Source organism: Salvia splendens, chromosome 13, assembly GCF_004379255.2.
Source record: "Salvia splendens isolate huo1 chromosome 13, SspV2, whole genome shotgun sequence".
Classification (NCBI taxonomy): domain Eukaryota; kingdom Viridiplantae; phylum Streptophyta; class Magnoliopsida; order Lamiales; family Lamiaceae; genus Salvia; species Salvia splendens.
Window position 1 is genome coordinate 32,100,159 of NC_056044.1, and position 15,047 is coordinate 32,115,205.

At 39.9% G+C, this 15,047-nt stretch overlaps 3 protein-coding genes across 3 annotated transcripts; 1 reads left to right on the plus strand and 2 right to left on the minus strand.

Moving 5' to 3' along the window:
• Nucleotides 1-107: 107 nt before the first annotated feature.
• LOC121761180 (plant UBX domain-containing protein 10-like) lies at nt 108-4,041 on the minus strand. Its single transcript, XM_042156786.1, has 4 exons — nt 2,990-4,041; nt 1,383-1,553; nt 1,057-1,260; nt 108-595 (listed from the first exon to the last, which is right to left on the minus strand). The coding sequence occupies exons 1-4, from the start codon at nt 3,767-3,769 to the stop codon at nt 368-370; spliced, it is 1,383 nt and encodes a 460-aa protein (XP_042012720.1). The 5' UTR covers nt 3,770-4,041; the 3' UTR covers nt 108-367.
• A 1,371-nt stretch (nt 4,042-5,412) lies between these two features.
• On the minus strand, nt 5,413-8,284 carry LOC121760057 (zinc finger HIT domain-containing protein 2-like). The gene is made up of 5 exons (XM_042155661.1): nt 8,094-8,284; nt 7,087-7,159; nt 6,776-6,929; nt 6,434-6,484; nt 5,413-6,355 (listed from the first exon to the last, which is right to left on the minus strand). Exons 1-5 carry the CDS (start codon nt 8,174-8,176, stop codon nt 5,475-5,477), a joined length of 1,242 nt encoding a protein of 413 aa, XP_042011595.1. The 5' UTR covers nt 8,177-8,284; the 3' UTR covers nt 5,413-5,474.
• Nucleotides 8,285-10,558: 2,274 nt separating this feature from the next.
• LOC121761423 (pentatricopeptide repeat-containing protein At2g16880-like) lies at nt 10,559-13,619 on the plus strand. Its single transcript, XM_042157073.1, has 2 exons — nt 10,559-12,984; nt 13,208-13,619. The coding sequence occupies exon 1, from the start codon at nt 10,578-10,580 to the stop codon at nt 12,933-12,935; it is 2,358 nt and encodes a 785-aa protein (XP_042013007.1). The 5' UTR covers nt 10,559-10,577; the 3' UTR covers nt 12,936-12,984; nt 13,208-13,619.
• Nucleotides 13,620-15,047: the final 1,428 nt, after the last annotated feature.

The following is a 15,047-nucleotide window of genomic DNA, read 5'->3' on the forward strand; positions in this document are numbered from 1 at the left end:
GAATACTTTCAAAGAAATCAAAATAGCTCAGACTAGTTTTCAAATCACAGATAAAACTGAACAATAAAAGGGTAAAGGTAAGTGAACAATAAAAGGGTAAAGGTAAGTGGTGCAGAAGTAAGATGCATACAAATCCTTGAATACATGAAGATACACATATCAGCCAAAATGAATTTTCAATGTCTGAGAATCTCATAAACTGACCTAACAACTTATGAAAGAAACTGCAGCATCTATTTTTTAAAACACTATATACGACGACTGGACACTTATTTGATCCAGTTTTTCCCATGTGAATGCCAATATAGTCACAGCCACAAAAATGTATCATCCAAATGCCAGTCAATGGAGGTTCATCCATGGATAGTTATTTGATCTCCACGAAGAGGCTGGCCTGCGGATGCAATCCTGCTTCTTTCAGTGACAAAGATAGCTTGTCTTCGCCATAAACAGTGCGGGGGAAGTTGGAGACCAGCGTGTAGCCGTTGACATCCAAGCACCCTAAGGAATCGACATAGTCGTATAAAGATTGTATTGTTGCTGTGCAGTGAAACCTCCTCCCCTTGCGATCTCCAGATGGAAAACGTACTAACACCTGATACGTTGAAGATAATTGAATACCATCAGTCATACAGTACAATACGGAGTACATAACATTTATACCATAGAAACGGAACATAGAAAATATTCAGCAAAACAAGTTGGTGACTGATGCTAGCAGCACGTTGCTGGCAAGGCCAATTTTACGCCATTAGATATGAATCCCGCAAAATCATTTCTTTCATTTTTTCCATTGGTGATAAGGGTTCTAGATACTATTGTCATATACTGGAGGCTATACCAGACTAACCATAACTATATGCTCATTTGTTTCAATACCCTTCTGAGATAAACATTGAACATATTGGATGATTAACTTAAGCACATATATTGATGCAAGTAGAAAACGGGGTAGTCTCTCAGCCCGTCAGATGGTGTGCCCATAATTTAATCCAAACAAATGAAGACCAGCTAAATTACCATTTTAATGGAAAGAATACAAAATATGAGCCTTACTTGAGTAACATCAGGTCCTTTCTCAGGTTCTGGACCCAGTGCCAAAGCTTTTGCCTCGCGCATTTTAGCTAGTTCGGCTTCTCTCTCAGCAGCTTCTCGTGCTGCTCTTTCACGAGCCTCTTCTTCTTCCTTCCTTTTCCTCTCAGCTTCAGCAGCTTCACGTTCCAATCGCTCCTCCTCTTCTTTCCTCTGACGCTCACTGGCCTAGAAAAGAACATTAACAAAAATAATTAAGTGATAGTCTACTAGACAGACAATATAAACAACAGACAAAAAGAATATACAGCATTTTTAAACAAAACAACAAAATTATAGGAAAAGCATACTTGATCGGCCTCAAGTGCTGCCTGATAAGCAGCATCCTGTTCCTCTCTAAGACGAATATTGGTTCTTCTTTCTTCAGCTTCTACCCTTGCTGAGACAAGCACAGGAGCGCTTTCTTCAAGCACCCTCTGCAATATTGTTAACAATTCTTCAGGAGATTTTGGCCCCTCAACCTGCACAAGTGAATAAAATATTATAACCTTAGATTATGGGCACACCCTCTGCAATATTGTTAACAATTCCCATGATTTAGTTTGTTCATCTTCCCACAACATAACCTTACACAGATATCCAGACAACTAAAAAGATGTTTCAGAACAAACATCCCAGTGTATATACTTAAGTTTCACTTAGGAAGATAATTCTCCAGGGATAGCAGGCATGCATATTTAAATGATGGATTATATTCTGTATCAATGTGTACAGATCATTTTCCATCCCAATGTGTATATAGAGCACATCCAATTAGTGTGTATAGAAAAACATTTTGCATTTGTGTGTACACATAATGATAGCCTAAAACAAGCATCTCACCTTATATAATTAAGTATCACTCAGTTATAAATTCCTCAGAGGATAGCACACATATAGAGACAAATGAAGAAGTCTAGATGATTGTTTGGTCAAGTGCAAGATACATGAACGTATATGAATGTCGCCATACTAGATCTCCAAGTAGAGAAAAAGTTGCGGTGACAAAACATTTCACCTCATAAAATACATCAAAAGATCACACGTGCTGCCTCATCAGTGATTTCGTAACCTAAAAAGAGCAAAAGATAGAAGTGCTACAAGTTGAAAAACTCTCAATATGAATGTTGGGGTATAAATAAAAATAACTTGGGAGCTGTTTATGTCAAAATAGTTAGAAGAAATAATTTGGGCTGTAAACTATGTGCAGATATGCCACCTCAGAAAAGTCCAACGAAAAGAAGGATAGGAAGTGTACAGGGCTGTAAATTAGTAGTAGAGTTTCCACAACAAATCCCATCTACAACCACACTTGAAGCTTCCCTTTCCAAATCGACTAGAAAGCAAGACAGCATCTCATGTGCCAGAGGTCAAAGCTGAAACACTCCCCTTTCCTAACCTCCATCATCTCTTCATCGGAACCTCATAAGAAGCATCACTAATGTGTAATATTGAGTTTAAATTTTGGCCTTTCAAATATATTAGCATAATTTATCTCATCTTCATGAAGAGAAAAAAAACTTAAAAATAGAGCATGCACTTGTATAACCCAAGGGAACACATATGAGTAACAATTGGCGGATAACTTAACCAGCTTCATGTAACACAAGATCCAAAAGAGGTCAGAGGGTAGCAACTCTTGCCAAAGATGAAAAAGGAGAGGGATGGGGTTTCACTTCATGTCATCAGGTGACATGTTGCATTTTAAAGAGCACCAAACACAAACGTCCTATAAATTTTGCCCAATCAAATCCAGCTAATGTCTGTTTTCCCATTCAAGTACTCAGAAAAACACAAATCACAGACACATTTCTTTACTAACAGACAATCATGACAAGATCAACTTTCAAGTAGAGACAATCACCTATAAACACAATTCAACATAAGAATGTGCTAGGAAAAAGCTCAAATCATCTACCTGTTGCAGCAATGCAATCCTCTGGTTAGTAGCAGCCATAACCACAGCACAGAAAGGGTATCTCGACGCCTTCAGACTATTACTCATCTTAAACCCTTCACTAGCCTTCACACTCCCACCCCACGACACAAAATTCTCATTCAAAAACGCAGACAGCATCTCATTGCACAGAGTGCCTTGACAAAACGCCGGCGTATCGGGATGCTCCGGCGAGTGCAAGTAAACAAACAACAGCTTATACTCGTGGCGAGACCTCTGCAGCGCGTCCATGAAACCCTCAGTCACAAAATGCGGCCTCACCCTCCCATAATCCAGCTCAAAGCTAGCCACAAAATCCATCGCCTCAGAAACCGCCGGCGAAATAGTCACCAACGGCGTCGTTCCACCCCGCGACGTACCACCCAGACCAACCATCCCGAGAGAGTAGGACAAAACCCCTCCCGCCGCCCACAGACCGAACCCAATCGCACCAGAAATTAACCCTATGCTACCGGAGATGATGGAGAACGGAAGCGTGACGACTTTCCAAGCTAAACCAGGGGGCTGATTACCGCCGTTGGGGGCCAGAACAAGACCTACATCCCGATCATCCGGATTAGCGGTGGTAGGGGGGGCGGAGGCGTCGGTGGAGGAGGGGCGGCTGCCGTCGGGGGCGGTAATTGAGGAGATGGCCGATTCGAGGTCCCAATTGTGAGCGGAGAGAATCTCGGTGCACAAATCGGCGTCATCTAAACCCGTGATTGCTTGGAAATACGCCAATTTATCAGCCACGTCTCCCATTTCTGCGAAGTGACGGTGTCTGTGAGTGCGATTGGTTCCAGGAGTGGGAGAGAGTGAGGTGATTGGGTGAAGTGGAAGAGGGGATTTTTGAGATTCGGGATCGAAGAATTTGAAAGAAACTGTTTGATGAAATGTGTAGAAGGTGGGGGAGTGAAGAGGGGTTTTGATTATGGGCGACGGAGAGAGGGGATGGTTAAATGACGGTTGTGTCGGTGATTACTGTTGAAATTACCGGACTGCCATCGCCGTGTTGGATTAGAGAGGGGAATTGTCTTCGGTTCCAGTCAAAATTGACGATTTTTCGATTTTCTTCTAATTCGATTTTCGTGAAGGCGGAGGGGTTGGTTTATAAGATTGTATTCAAGATTAAATTTATAGTATATTTGGTTCAAGAGATTCAATCCCATCTTTATGATTCAATCATAGATTATATCTTGGTACTATTTTATATTGAAAATCGAAAACCACCTAGGAATACTAATTTGTCAAGACACTTTGGAGACTATAATTTTTTTTTAATGCGTAATTGTAAAGTAGTAGGAGTAAAAAATAAAATGTGATTGGAGTATTATTAGGGAGGAGTGTCACCATCTAATGAGAGAAAAAACTTGACGTCAATGAATGTTGACTACTTTTATGGGACGAATGAAAATGAAAATTATTTATTTTTATGGGCTTTTTAGGCCTTTGTATGCTACCCTTGTCCTTGACGAGCAAAGTATAAAAGTGAATGATATATGATATTTTATTCAAAAATAAATTAAAATTTACATTATTAATAATGAATTTACAAGACAATTTAATAAAAATTTGGATAAATGTATGAAAAGATTAAATTTAAAAAATAAAGTCAATAGGACTGAAGCCCCGACTAATAGGACCGACAATTTACGGTTTCATTATTTTTGGAAATGAAACTTAATCGTCTAGTCTAAACTTCAATGTCAATTATAGTTCGATACAAAACTATGGTTATCCATTTGGGATCGACGATTCCGATTGAAATTGACATCACTAGGGTGGACTTCAAAAACGATTGATTATTCCTATTAAAATTGGCATCATTAGGGTGGACTTCTTTTTCCAGTAGCAAGAAAAAAAAATGATTGATTCTCTTGGGAAAATGAGAATGATGGATGGGCGGCTTCTAGTCCCAAAAGGATAACAAAATATCTATATATTTAATGGAGTAGTATCCATTGTTCGTTTCATAGAAGTGTGTAAAAGTATGCTCAATAAAAGAGTGTTCATTTCCTTTCTAGAAACAATTGTTCATCAAAGATGGTCCACTATTCAAAGTGGGACTATTTCTTCACCAATCCATATATTTGTCAAATTAAGATTCCCAATATATTCTTATAATTAAGATTAAATTAATGTGATCAGGGTTAACTTAGTCTAATACTCCATGCGTTCCACAGTAATAGAGACATTTCATTTTCTGCACTCGTTTTGAAAAAAATGATATTAAATAGTTAAAGTGGAGAGAGAGCAAAATAAGAGAGAATAATGTAGAGAATAGTCTTATCTACAATTTTCTCTCTCTTACTTTACTTTTTCTCAACTTTAACTATTTATAATTATTTTTTCAAAATGAGTGCGCAAAATTAAATGTATCTATGACTGTGGAACGGATGGAGTAGTAAATTAAAATTAATTCCATACAATATAGTGGTGTAAATATTCATTTAACGAGAGAAGCAGCTCAGATGATCTCCTTAATGAAAGGCCTACCTCCTCTTTCTGTGATCTCCTCCATTCTTGGAGCACTTCTCTTGCTCTGCGCGTATTCCATGGCAGACGACTTCTCCGTGTTCAGTAGGGCTGCCAACGAAGTCCATGCTTCCGATGGCTGCTCGTTCACCCAACACGTGATGAAGTAGATCTTCCTGTCAGCAGACTTGAGCTTGGCCTTCAGTTCGGCCTTCCTCGTTTTGAGCAGTTTCTCCGACTTGAGCTCTCTCTCCGCAGCCTGGATTAGCCTCTGCATATCGCATAGTAAGCAGATTAAAGCATTGCGTCCGAGATGAAGGAGATGAATCACATCATCTATAAGCCTCAGCCCAAATTGTAAACCCCCCATGTGCTTGTATGCTGTGGAGCATGTCTTTTCCAGGCAATGAGATAACACTTCTGATACGGTTTCGGGTTGCTTGCTTTGATCCAAAACAGAAGATACACTCAGCACCACTGTTGCTGATTCCAGGGGATCTGCTTTCCAGTCTCCGTTGTAGAGACGGAGGGTGAAGCAATACGAATATATGATGTCAATGAGGTGGATAGCTAACAGGGGTGAAGGTTCAGATGCAGTCAGTTTACTGACTGATGGGAGGGGAGTCTCGGGTCCTGGTGGGAATTCCTCCAGTTCATTGCTGCCTTCATCGTTATCATGCTCCCCCGATTCATCTTTCATGATCGGTTGAACTAGTTGTGTTCCATTTGAACTAAGTGATATGTACTGGGCAGAAGGCCTTGACCACCATGGCTCCCATGGTTCAATCAATTTACTGAGCTCTCCCGAGGCAATAGCCCTCTCAAAGTGTTTCCTTTCGTCGAGAGAGAGATCATTTAAACTTGGCGTACCACCTGCACGAACAAACATTAGTATCGGCTCAACTTGGGTTTGACATCTTTGCTGAGAAACCTTGAATCGTGTACACATACCAGAAAGAATCTTCTGAATGGTCTCTTCTGACAAGGAGGGTGGATTTAACTCTGATACAAATGAAATTGTGCAAACAATTAGAGAAATTGTCAGGTGTGCAGATTAACTAAGTTCAAATAATCGAATGTAGAAGGTTATCGACATAAAGGATGCAACACCAATACGAAACATTTCAGCACTAGATAATCAGAGATTCAGAATGATGAAAAAAACATTTAGATTGATAACTTCAGTTAAGTGTTAAACATAAGACGTTCATCGATGCTCATGATTTCAATCTCAGACAAAATTTATCTGCAGAATTATGCTGAAATATAATCAACCACACAAGATCAACATACCTTCTTCATGGAAGCCATCTGTCTCTTCTTCCTCATGGAGTCGCTTAAGTATATCCAACATTCTAGCTTTGCTTTCCTCATCAGGTTTCATTTGTTGCAGTCCTCCCATTACATTCTCTCTCATAAAAGACTCAGTACAGTGTAGACTATGCGACTGATGATACAACATACAAACACATGTTAAACCTCACTAGAGAAGGTGAGGAATAGAAGAATCATTTAGAAAATCTAATATCAGGCATAAAGTTGCAGAATCCCAATAAATCAGCTACAAATATTATCATGAATCTTATAGAATAAGTAAGTAGTACCTTGTAACAAGGCAGAGAACAATAACGAATGTTGCACCGAGGACATGTATACTGGGAAAATTGCTTTTCACATCTGCAAAAAATACATGTCATCGAGTGTAACTTTAACAACCATCACTAGGACAATGAAAAATTCTGGAGCTAGACAAATGGAGTACTATATACGGCTAAGGGCTTTATAACTACAATATATACAAAGCAGTAGTATTTAAAAGTGGTAAAAAATACAACAAGTGAAGTATACTTGCATGATTTTTCTATGAAATCATCTATACAGCATACAAAGCCAATGTTGCATATCCCACTTGGACTAGTGCTACCAGTTTCAATAAGAAAACAAACAAAATGAACTAAAGGTAAGGAAAAAAGGGGTTCCAATCAAAGAATGGTTATGCAGGAACTCAATGCCTTCTAAAGCGTTGATGACGACACTCACATTGCTTGCCGCCATCAGCTACATGTTTTTAGCTCTGTTTTTTTTTATGATACACTATACTAATTGCAAATTGCAACACTGCTATGCAACGACGAACCCGAAAGAGGATTGATTCATATGTCATAATCTATCATGTCAGTTTTACCAAGTCATAGCAGTAGCCAAATATACAATCTAAGTGCACATCTACTCAGGTTTCTGGAAACTGCATATAACAAGAGACTAGAGACATACAATTTTAAGTGAATTCTTTTTGTATATAGCAATTCCTTCGCCGATAAATAATGTTCATATCTGAGTAACAAAAGTGGTAGCAATTACACACAAACAAGTTAACTTTCACCATTCCCAATATCTCAATTTGTTCCGGTTTTAATTTCCAATCAAAATGAGGCACACTAACACCATACAGTTCTACAGCGATAGCATATCAACCACGCTTGAGTAAATTAAACCTAAAAATCAGATAAAAATGTAGGCGTAGGTGACAGTAGACAGAAAGATAAACAAATTGGTAGAATAAATCTAAATAAAAACTGAATTCAACAGGTATGCAATGAGATGAACTCACACACGGCAGATTATGCGGGAGTTAGAGCTGAAATTCGAAGATCCAGAAGTTGCCTCTGACGTTACCACAGCGTCCGACGACATCTCAGACTCCTGAAAACTTATGCGAAATATACGTATATTTTCAGATACTGAGATTCCCGAGTTCGATGCTACGGCGGCGGATATGCTGACGGCCGGAGAAATACGCCGGAGTTTAATTGATGAAGTGTTTAATTGATCTTTTATAGTATAAGGCTGCGTTTGGTGGATGAAGCCCATTATATTGGGCTTATGCTCTCTACCAATAAATAAAATGAGAAATATGTATATCCATCTTTACTTATAATATTTTAATTATGTTCAATTTTTATTTCTATTTCGGATATTAATCCCTGAAATTATAAATTTCGGTTGAATTTTACTCCCTCCGTCCCAATTTAAGAGTCACATTTTGTCATTTAAGTCCGTCACAGTTTAAGAGTCACATTTAGACATAAAACTTAACCTCATTGTTCATCAAATTTACATTCAAATGTCATTACTTTCATAAAAATAAAATAAAATAAAACAAAATCCTAAACATACAAAAAGTCAAAAGAGACTCACTTTCAACTATCTCACTTCAATTATTACACACTCCAATAACCACTATCTCACTTCAATTATTACACACTCCAACAATTTCTTAAAATCCGTGACATAACTAAATCTTACTCCTAAACTGGGACAGAGGGAATAGTATTTCTCATGAACTTAAAATTGGTCTAAAATATTATAAATTTTATATTTTGTTTGTTATGTTTTAGAGCATCTCCAATGCTGGCGGACGTCAAATAGCCGTCAAATAGCCTTCACACTGCCACATCATCAGCACTACAATTCTCCTGCCACATCAGCTTGCCACATCAACTGGACATCAAATAGCCATCAAATAGCCTTCACACTACCTATCCACATCACTAATAACAATTATATAATTTAATTTACAATTGTATCAACATACATAATTTAATTTACGAGACAAATACGGAAAATTCGAATAATAATATTAAAATTTAAAAAGTACATTACTTTTAAAAAAAAGTACAACAATTTAAAAAAATTACAAAAAGTAAAAAGTACATTAATTTAAAAAAGTAAAACAAAATCACTCATCGCCGCCGTCCTCGTCTCCGTCGTCGCCCAACGCTTCTTCGCCTTGCCCTTCTTCTTACCCCGCCCTACTCCCTGGCTTTGAATGAGAGTTTCAGAAACGTCGTTAATATCAAAACCCAAGTCCGCTAAGGAGAAGGTCTCCGAATACTGTGCATCCGTTGGGGTCGATGTGTGCGAAGAACCGGTGGAAAAATCAAAAGTCGGCCGATAGGCGTTGTCCCCCCCGTGCGTCGCCTGCGACTGTGGAATCATATGTTGCGCCGGTGGCATCATCTGCTGCGCCGGTGGCTGCATGCCGGGTGCCCACCCCGGCATCATCTGCATAGGGGGCTGCATGCCGGGTGCCCACCCCGGAATCATCTGCTGCCACGGGTACACGTTGTAGTACCCGCTCATTGGAGGCCAACCACCTCCCCCAGGAGCCGGGGAAGTATGGGACCCTGCCCCGGGAGTCGGGGGCGTCTGAGACCCTACACCGGGAGCCGGGGGAGTCTGAGACCATCCCCCGGGATTAACTGGAGTACCTTCGTAGTTGTTCTCCATTGCTCGTTATTGATCTTGTACAGAAAGTAAGGTAGAGAGAGAGTACTCGTTAAAACAAGTGGTGCGAATGAAAATGAGGTTCAACGCGCGTATATATTGTGTTTTGCGAAAAAAAAAAAAAAAATATTTAAATCCGACGCCGGTTTGGCGCCGATCCGGGAGCCACAATGGCGCCCGTGAGGATCGGCGTGGGAACCGGCGTCAGCGCGGGAATCGGCATGGCGACGCCGATTTTGACGCCGATTTCGCCCACGCCGGTTCCAATGGTTCGGCGTCAAACCGGCGTGGGCGAAAAATCGGCGCTCCGGTGGTGACGCCGACCATTGGAGATGCTCTTATGGCTGATCAATCACCTCCGACTAACTTACGTGCATTTTTTATTCTACTTGGCACTATTAATTCTACGTGTCTTTTTTATCATTCTTGTCACGAACTTAAAAGTGATCTAAAATTTCAGAAACAATTAACCGTTGTCCACATAAAATTAATTATTCTTTTTATCAAAACTATTTTATTTTGGTTGAGTTTGAAATTTTGAGTTGGAAAATAATAAACAGTAAATTTGTAAGATTTTATATTAATTTTAAATTTCTGAAAAATATAAAAATGTGGACAAAATTCATGACAATATTCCTTATTACCTTCTATTTTTGTATTCATTTCATAATAAAATTTATGTTTATATACATCATTAAAGAATAAAGAGTATTGATAGTTGAAGGTAGGAAGATTATTGATAAAAATGAAAATATTTATTTACCCAAACAACTCCTCCACTTTCAAAAATCTAAACTCAACCAAAGCAATGTCCACCACCGCAGAACCACCGCCGCCGCCGCTACTAATTCACACAGAGCTAATCTCCACGATCACCACCTTCCTCAAAACCGTCAACCCCGCCACATCCACCCTCAACGTCGCCCTATCCCCCTACCTCCCCCACCTAACCCCCGACATCTTCCACTCCATCCTCTCCTCCTCCGCCCTCAACCGCCACCCCTCCGCCCTCCTCTCCTTCTTCAATTGGGCCCAATCCGCCGCCCCCCTCACCCCCCTCCCCCTCCCCCCTCTCCTCTCCCTCCTCTCCTCCCTCATTTCCCACCACAAATTCGCCGACGCCAAAACCCTCCTCCAATCCCAAATTCTCTCCGAGCACCCCCACCACCCCCTCCACCGCCACCTCCTCCACCCCTCCCGCCCCCTCCGCCCGCCCTCCGCCACCCTCCTCAACACCTGCATCTTCGCCTACTGCCGCTCTGGCTGGCCCCACCTCGCCGCGCAGCTCTTCAAAAAGATGAAGCGCCTCAAGCTCCGCCCTAATTTGCACACGCTCAACACATTGCTCGATTCGCTGGTAAAGAAGGATCTCTCCTCTCGCTCTACCCATTTCTGTAAAGAGATTTTTGATGATGCTGTGAAATTGGGGGTTTTGCCTAGTGTTGTTACTTTCAACATTTTGATCAATGGATACTGTTCCGAGTATAAATTTAACGATGCAATTCAATTGTTGAAGAAAATGGAGCCTGATTTTAAGGTTAAGCCAGATAATGCTAGCTATAACACTGTTTTAGATGCATTGTCTAAGAAGGGGAGACTACACGATATGCGCGATTTGTTGCTGGAAATGAAGGGCAACGGGCTTTTCCCGAATAGGAGAACGTATAACATCTTGGTTTATGGATACTGCAAGATGGGGTGGTTGAAGGATGCAACCCAAATCGTTGAACTGATGTCTCGGGATAATCTTCTCCCCGATGTTTGGACGTACAACACTCTGATCAACGGGCTGTGCAGCTCTAAGAAGATAGACGAGGCGTTTAGGCTCAGGGACGAGATGGAAGGGTTGAAACTTATGCCCGATGTGATCACTTACAACACGCTGATTAATGTGTGTTTTGAAGAGAAGAACAGTCCGATGGCGCTGAAACTGTTGGATGAAATGAAGGAGAAGGGAGTGCGGCCGAATGAGGTGACACATAATATCATGATCAAGTGGTATTGTAAGGAAGGTCGGATGAAGGAGGCTAGTAAGATGGTTGATCAGATGGAAGAGGCTGGATTTTCACCAGATTGTGTCACATATAATACTTTGATTAGCGGATTTTGCAAGTCCGGTGATCTGGCAGAGGCTTTTAAGATGATGAGTAGGATGAGTGGGAAAGGTTTGAAGATGGACACGGTGACCCTTAACACAGCTTTACATAATCTATGCCGGGAGAGGAAGCTTCATGATGCATACGAGTTGCTGAGTGCTGCAAACAAGAGAGGTTATATCGTAGATGAAGTGAGCTATGGCACTCTTATAGTCGGATACTTCAAGGAAGAAAATGCAGAGAGAGCTATTCAGGTCTGGGATGAAATGAAGGAAAAGGGTATACTTCCTAGCACCATCACCTATAATTCGGTGATTGGGGGGCTTTGCAAGGTGGGAAAGACGAAACTCGCAATAGAGAAACTCAACGAGCTATTGGAGAACGGACTTGTCCCTGATGAAACGACGTACAACACCATCATACATGGCTACTGTTGGGAGGGAAACGTGGAGCAAGCATTTCAATTTCACAATAACATGGTTGAAAACCAATCATTCAAGCCCGATATGTACACTTGCAACATTCTTCTTCGGGGGCTATGCAAGGAAGGGATGCTCGAGAAAGCTATCAAGCTCTTCAATACATGGATTGAGAAAGGGAAAAGCCTCGATGCTATTACCTACAATACATTAATCGCAGCCTTATGCAAGGAAGGGCGACTTGATGATGCTTTGGATCTTGTTCCCCAAATGGAAGAAAAGAAACTGGGACCAGATAGCTATACTCTCAACGCCATTGTTGGCGCTCTTAATGATGCTGGAAAACTCGAAGAAGCTCAAGAACTGTTGAGGGAAATGTCAGAGAGATATAAAGTAGTGGTTTTTCCAAACCAGGGCGATGACGAACAAAAGGTGGTGGTCTGTGGAGAAGCTTCAGGTGAAGCAGATTCGAGATCCGTAGCTTATTCAGAACAGATTGACGAGCTATGCGCTGAAGGAAGGTACAAAGATGCAATGAGTATATTTTTAGAACAGAACGAGAAGGGTGTCACACTGAATAAATTCTCGTATATTTCTTTGATGAATGGGCTCATCAAGAGGAGAAAGAGGATCTTGAAGCCAGATTCATAATATCTTGCTTCACTTCCTTGCTTGATCGTGGCGAGCAATGCCTTATCAGGTGCTGCATGTAGCTCCCTACTCATAGCTTTTTCTTTCATCAGTTTCTCCTTTGCTGCATTTTGGAATTTACTAGCTAAATAACTCATAAAGTTATGATTTTGAAGAGCTTTAGATATTGTTAAATGTCTGTAGCTTTAGATATTTTGAGTGCTTTTTAGCCAATCCATTTGATACATGAGCTACTCAATCTGATTTTTTCTGGCACTGGAAAATTTCGATAGGCAAACTGAAGCTTGTGTCAATGAGTTAAGCCGATGGGGTGGAATCTAGCAGCACGCGATAATTAGAGCAGCAATGCCCATCAGGATCAACGCCTTCCCGCCTTCCTCCAACTTAAGGCGGATTCAGGGGGTTGGGGGAAACTCCAGCCGCTCGGGGTAAAGAAGGACAAGAAGTGGTCTAGCGCACCGGATATTTTTTGCCTCGGTTGCCTGACCGTCATCAGGAAAAAAAGTGGAACTATGATGCTGCTACAGGAAGTATGAGACATGAAAGGGGGAGGAAGAATTTAAAAGGTAGAAAAAGGTTTTCCCAATTATATTTTCCCTCACAATAATACATTCCTTAAGATGTTGTAACATACTAACATGTAGATTTTCTTTTTTTCCAAAAGTATTTGTTTATTTTATTTAATTTCTTGTTTTTTTGTTAGGCTTTATTTTTCATATGTCCCAAAATCCAATTTTTTAATGTTTGTTGGCTATTTAATGCATATTTGAGATGGGTATAAAGTATGTTATATGTATGTTTATATTTGTAGATTATTAGATCAATTTTAAGTACAAGAAAAATAGCAGTAACATTTTCTTTGAGTCAATGATGAGATCGCTTATATCTAAGTACTAAAGATTATACTATTATAACATTTGTAGCAACCAACGACTTTTTATTTTTATATAACTTCGCAGAATTATTCAAAATTAAATTATACTCGTCTTTATTATACAAGTTCAAACACCGAACCAAATTAATGAAAAAGCTGGATACAAGTGATTTTTTTTATTGAGAAATTGGATTATATACATATATTCAATTTTAGTTAGGAGGCACAAACAAATAGTTTAGGTGTACAAAAGAAACAAAAAAAATACCAAATACGATCTCAATATAGTAATACATTTTCGGTACGATATGTTATATAGGCTCAACGTGAATTATAGCTCGGGCCTTGGCAGACCTTGAATCTATATCGGGCTTCTTGAATTCGACCTTGAATCTATATCGGGCTTCTTGAATTCTTAATCTATGATACTCAGACAGTTGAATGCAGATAAAACAAGTATACTATTTACCAAACATGCTCTTACTACATTAAAATTTAATATCACAAATATTTGTCGCATTAAACACAAATAAGAGTATAACGGTGCCCCACCTTTAATTACCACAATTCGGGCTTTAATGTAACCCGGGCCCATCAAATTATCCTAAAATAAAACTCTATAATAATGCACAACTCCACTTTTCTTTCCTCAAAATAATTGCCAAAAGCGACTAAATAATTATTGCAATAATTCATTTCCAATAAGCAATCCTTAAAAAATGATTCCTAAGTCAAAACAATTGAATATAATTAGTTTCAAGCGTGGGTTGTATATAAGAAAGCGACATTTCGTCTGATTAGGTGAATTGAAGTGAGGGCCCGTTAGCATGTGAAAACGGGCCCATACGTTGCAGGCCCGTTTGGTTTTACCTTATCCCATGATTGAATGTGATGGATTATCACCATGTTTCTTACACGCTTGACCTTGTGATGTGACCGTTGACCAAACGCCAACGTGGCAACGGTGTTCGATTCAATGGATTCGAACACATTGAGTCTTATGAATGTTGTTCAATTGGGTAAGTACAATGTACTGTATTTAATATTTGACAATGTCACATAGACTTAATCACGATCTTTTTTTTAAAAGGATCTATAATGGTTCCGTATCTACCCTCACGATAACTCGAACCCCGACCTACTGGATGGAGAAGAAGCGTCCAACTAACTGAGACACACTTCATCGTCTAGAATAGTCTTGGCTTATGGCTATGAATGAAAAGTGATGAATTTATATA

Excerpts from the sequence above, each read along its gene's own strand:
- LOC121761423 (XM_042157073.1), top strand. The coding sequence starts at position 10,578 with ATGTCCACCACCGCAGAACCACCGCCGCCGCCGCTACTAATTCACACA.
- LOC121760057 (XM_042155661.1), bottom strand. The coding sequence starts at position 8,176 with ATGTCGTCGGACGCTGTGGTAACGTCAGAGGCAACTTCTGGATCTTCG. Across the intron at positions 6,485-6,775 it reads AGATGGCTTCCATGAAGAAG|AGTTAAATCCACCCTCCTTG; the intron begins GTATGTTGATCT and ends CATTTGTATCAG. Across the intron at positions 6,356-6,433 it reads CATTCAGAAGATTCTTTCTG|GTGGTACGCCAAGTTTAAAT; the intron begins GTATGTGTACAC and ends TTGTTCGTGCAG.
- LOC121761180 (XM_042156786.1), bottom strand. The coding sequence starts at position 3,769 with ATGGGAGACGTGGCTGATAAATTGGCGTATTTCCAAGCAATCACGGGT. Across the intron at positions 1,554-2,989 it reads GGATTGCATTGCTGCAACAG|GTTGAGGGGCCAAAATCTCC; the intron begins GTAGATGATTTG and ends TCACTTGTGCAG. Across the intron at positions 596-1,056 it reads AAGGACCTGATGTTACTCAA|GTGTTAGTACGTTTTCCATC; the intron begins GTAAGGCTCATA and ends TCAACGTATCAG.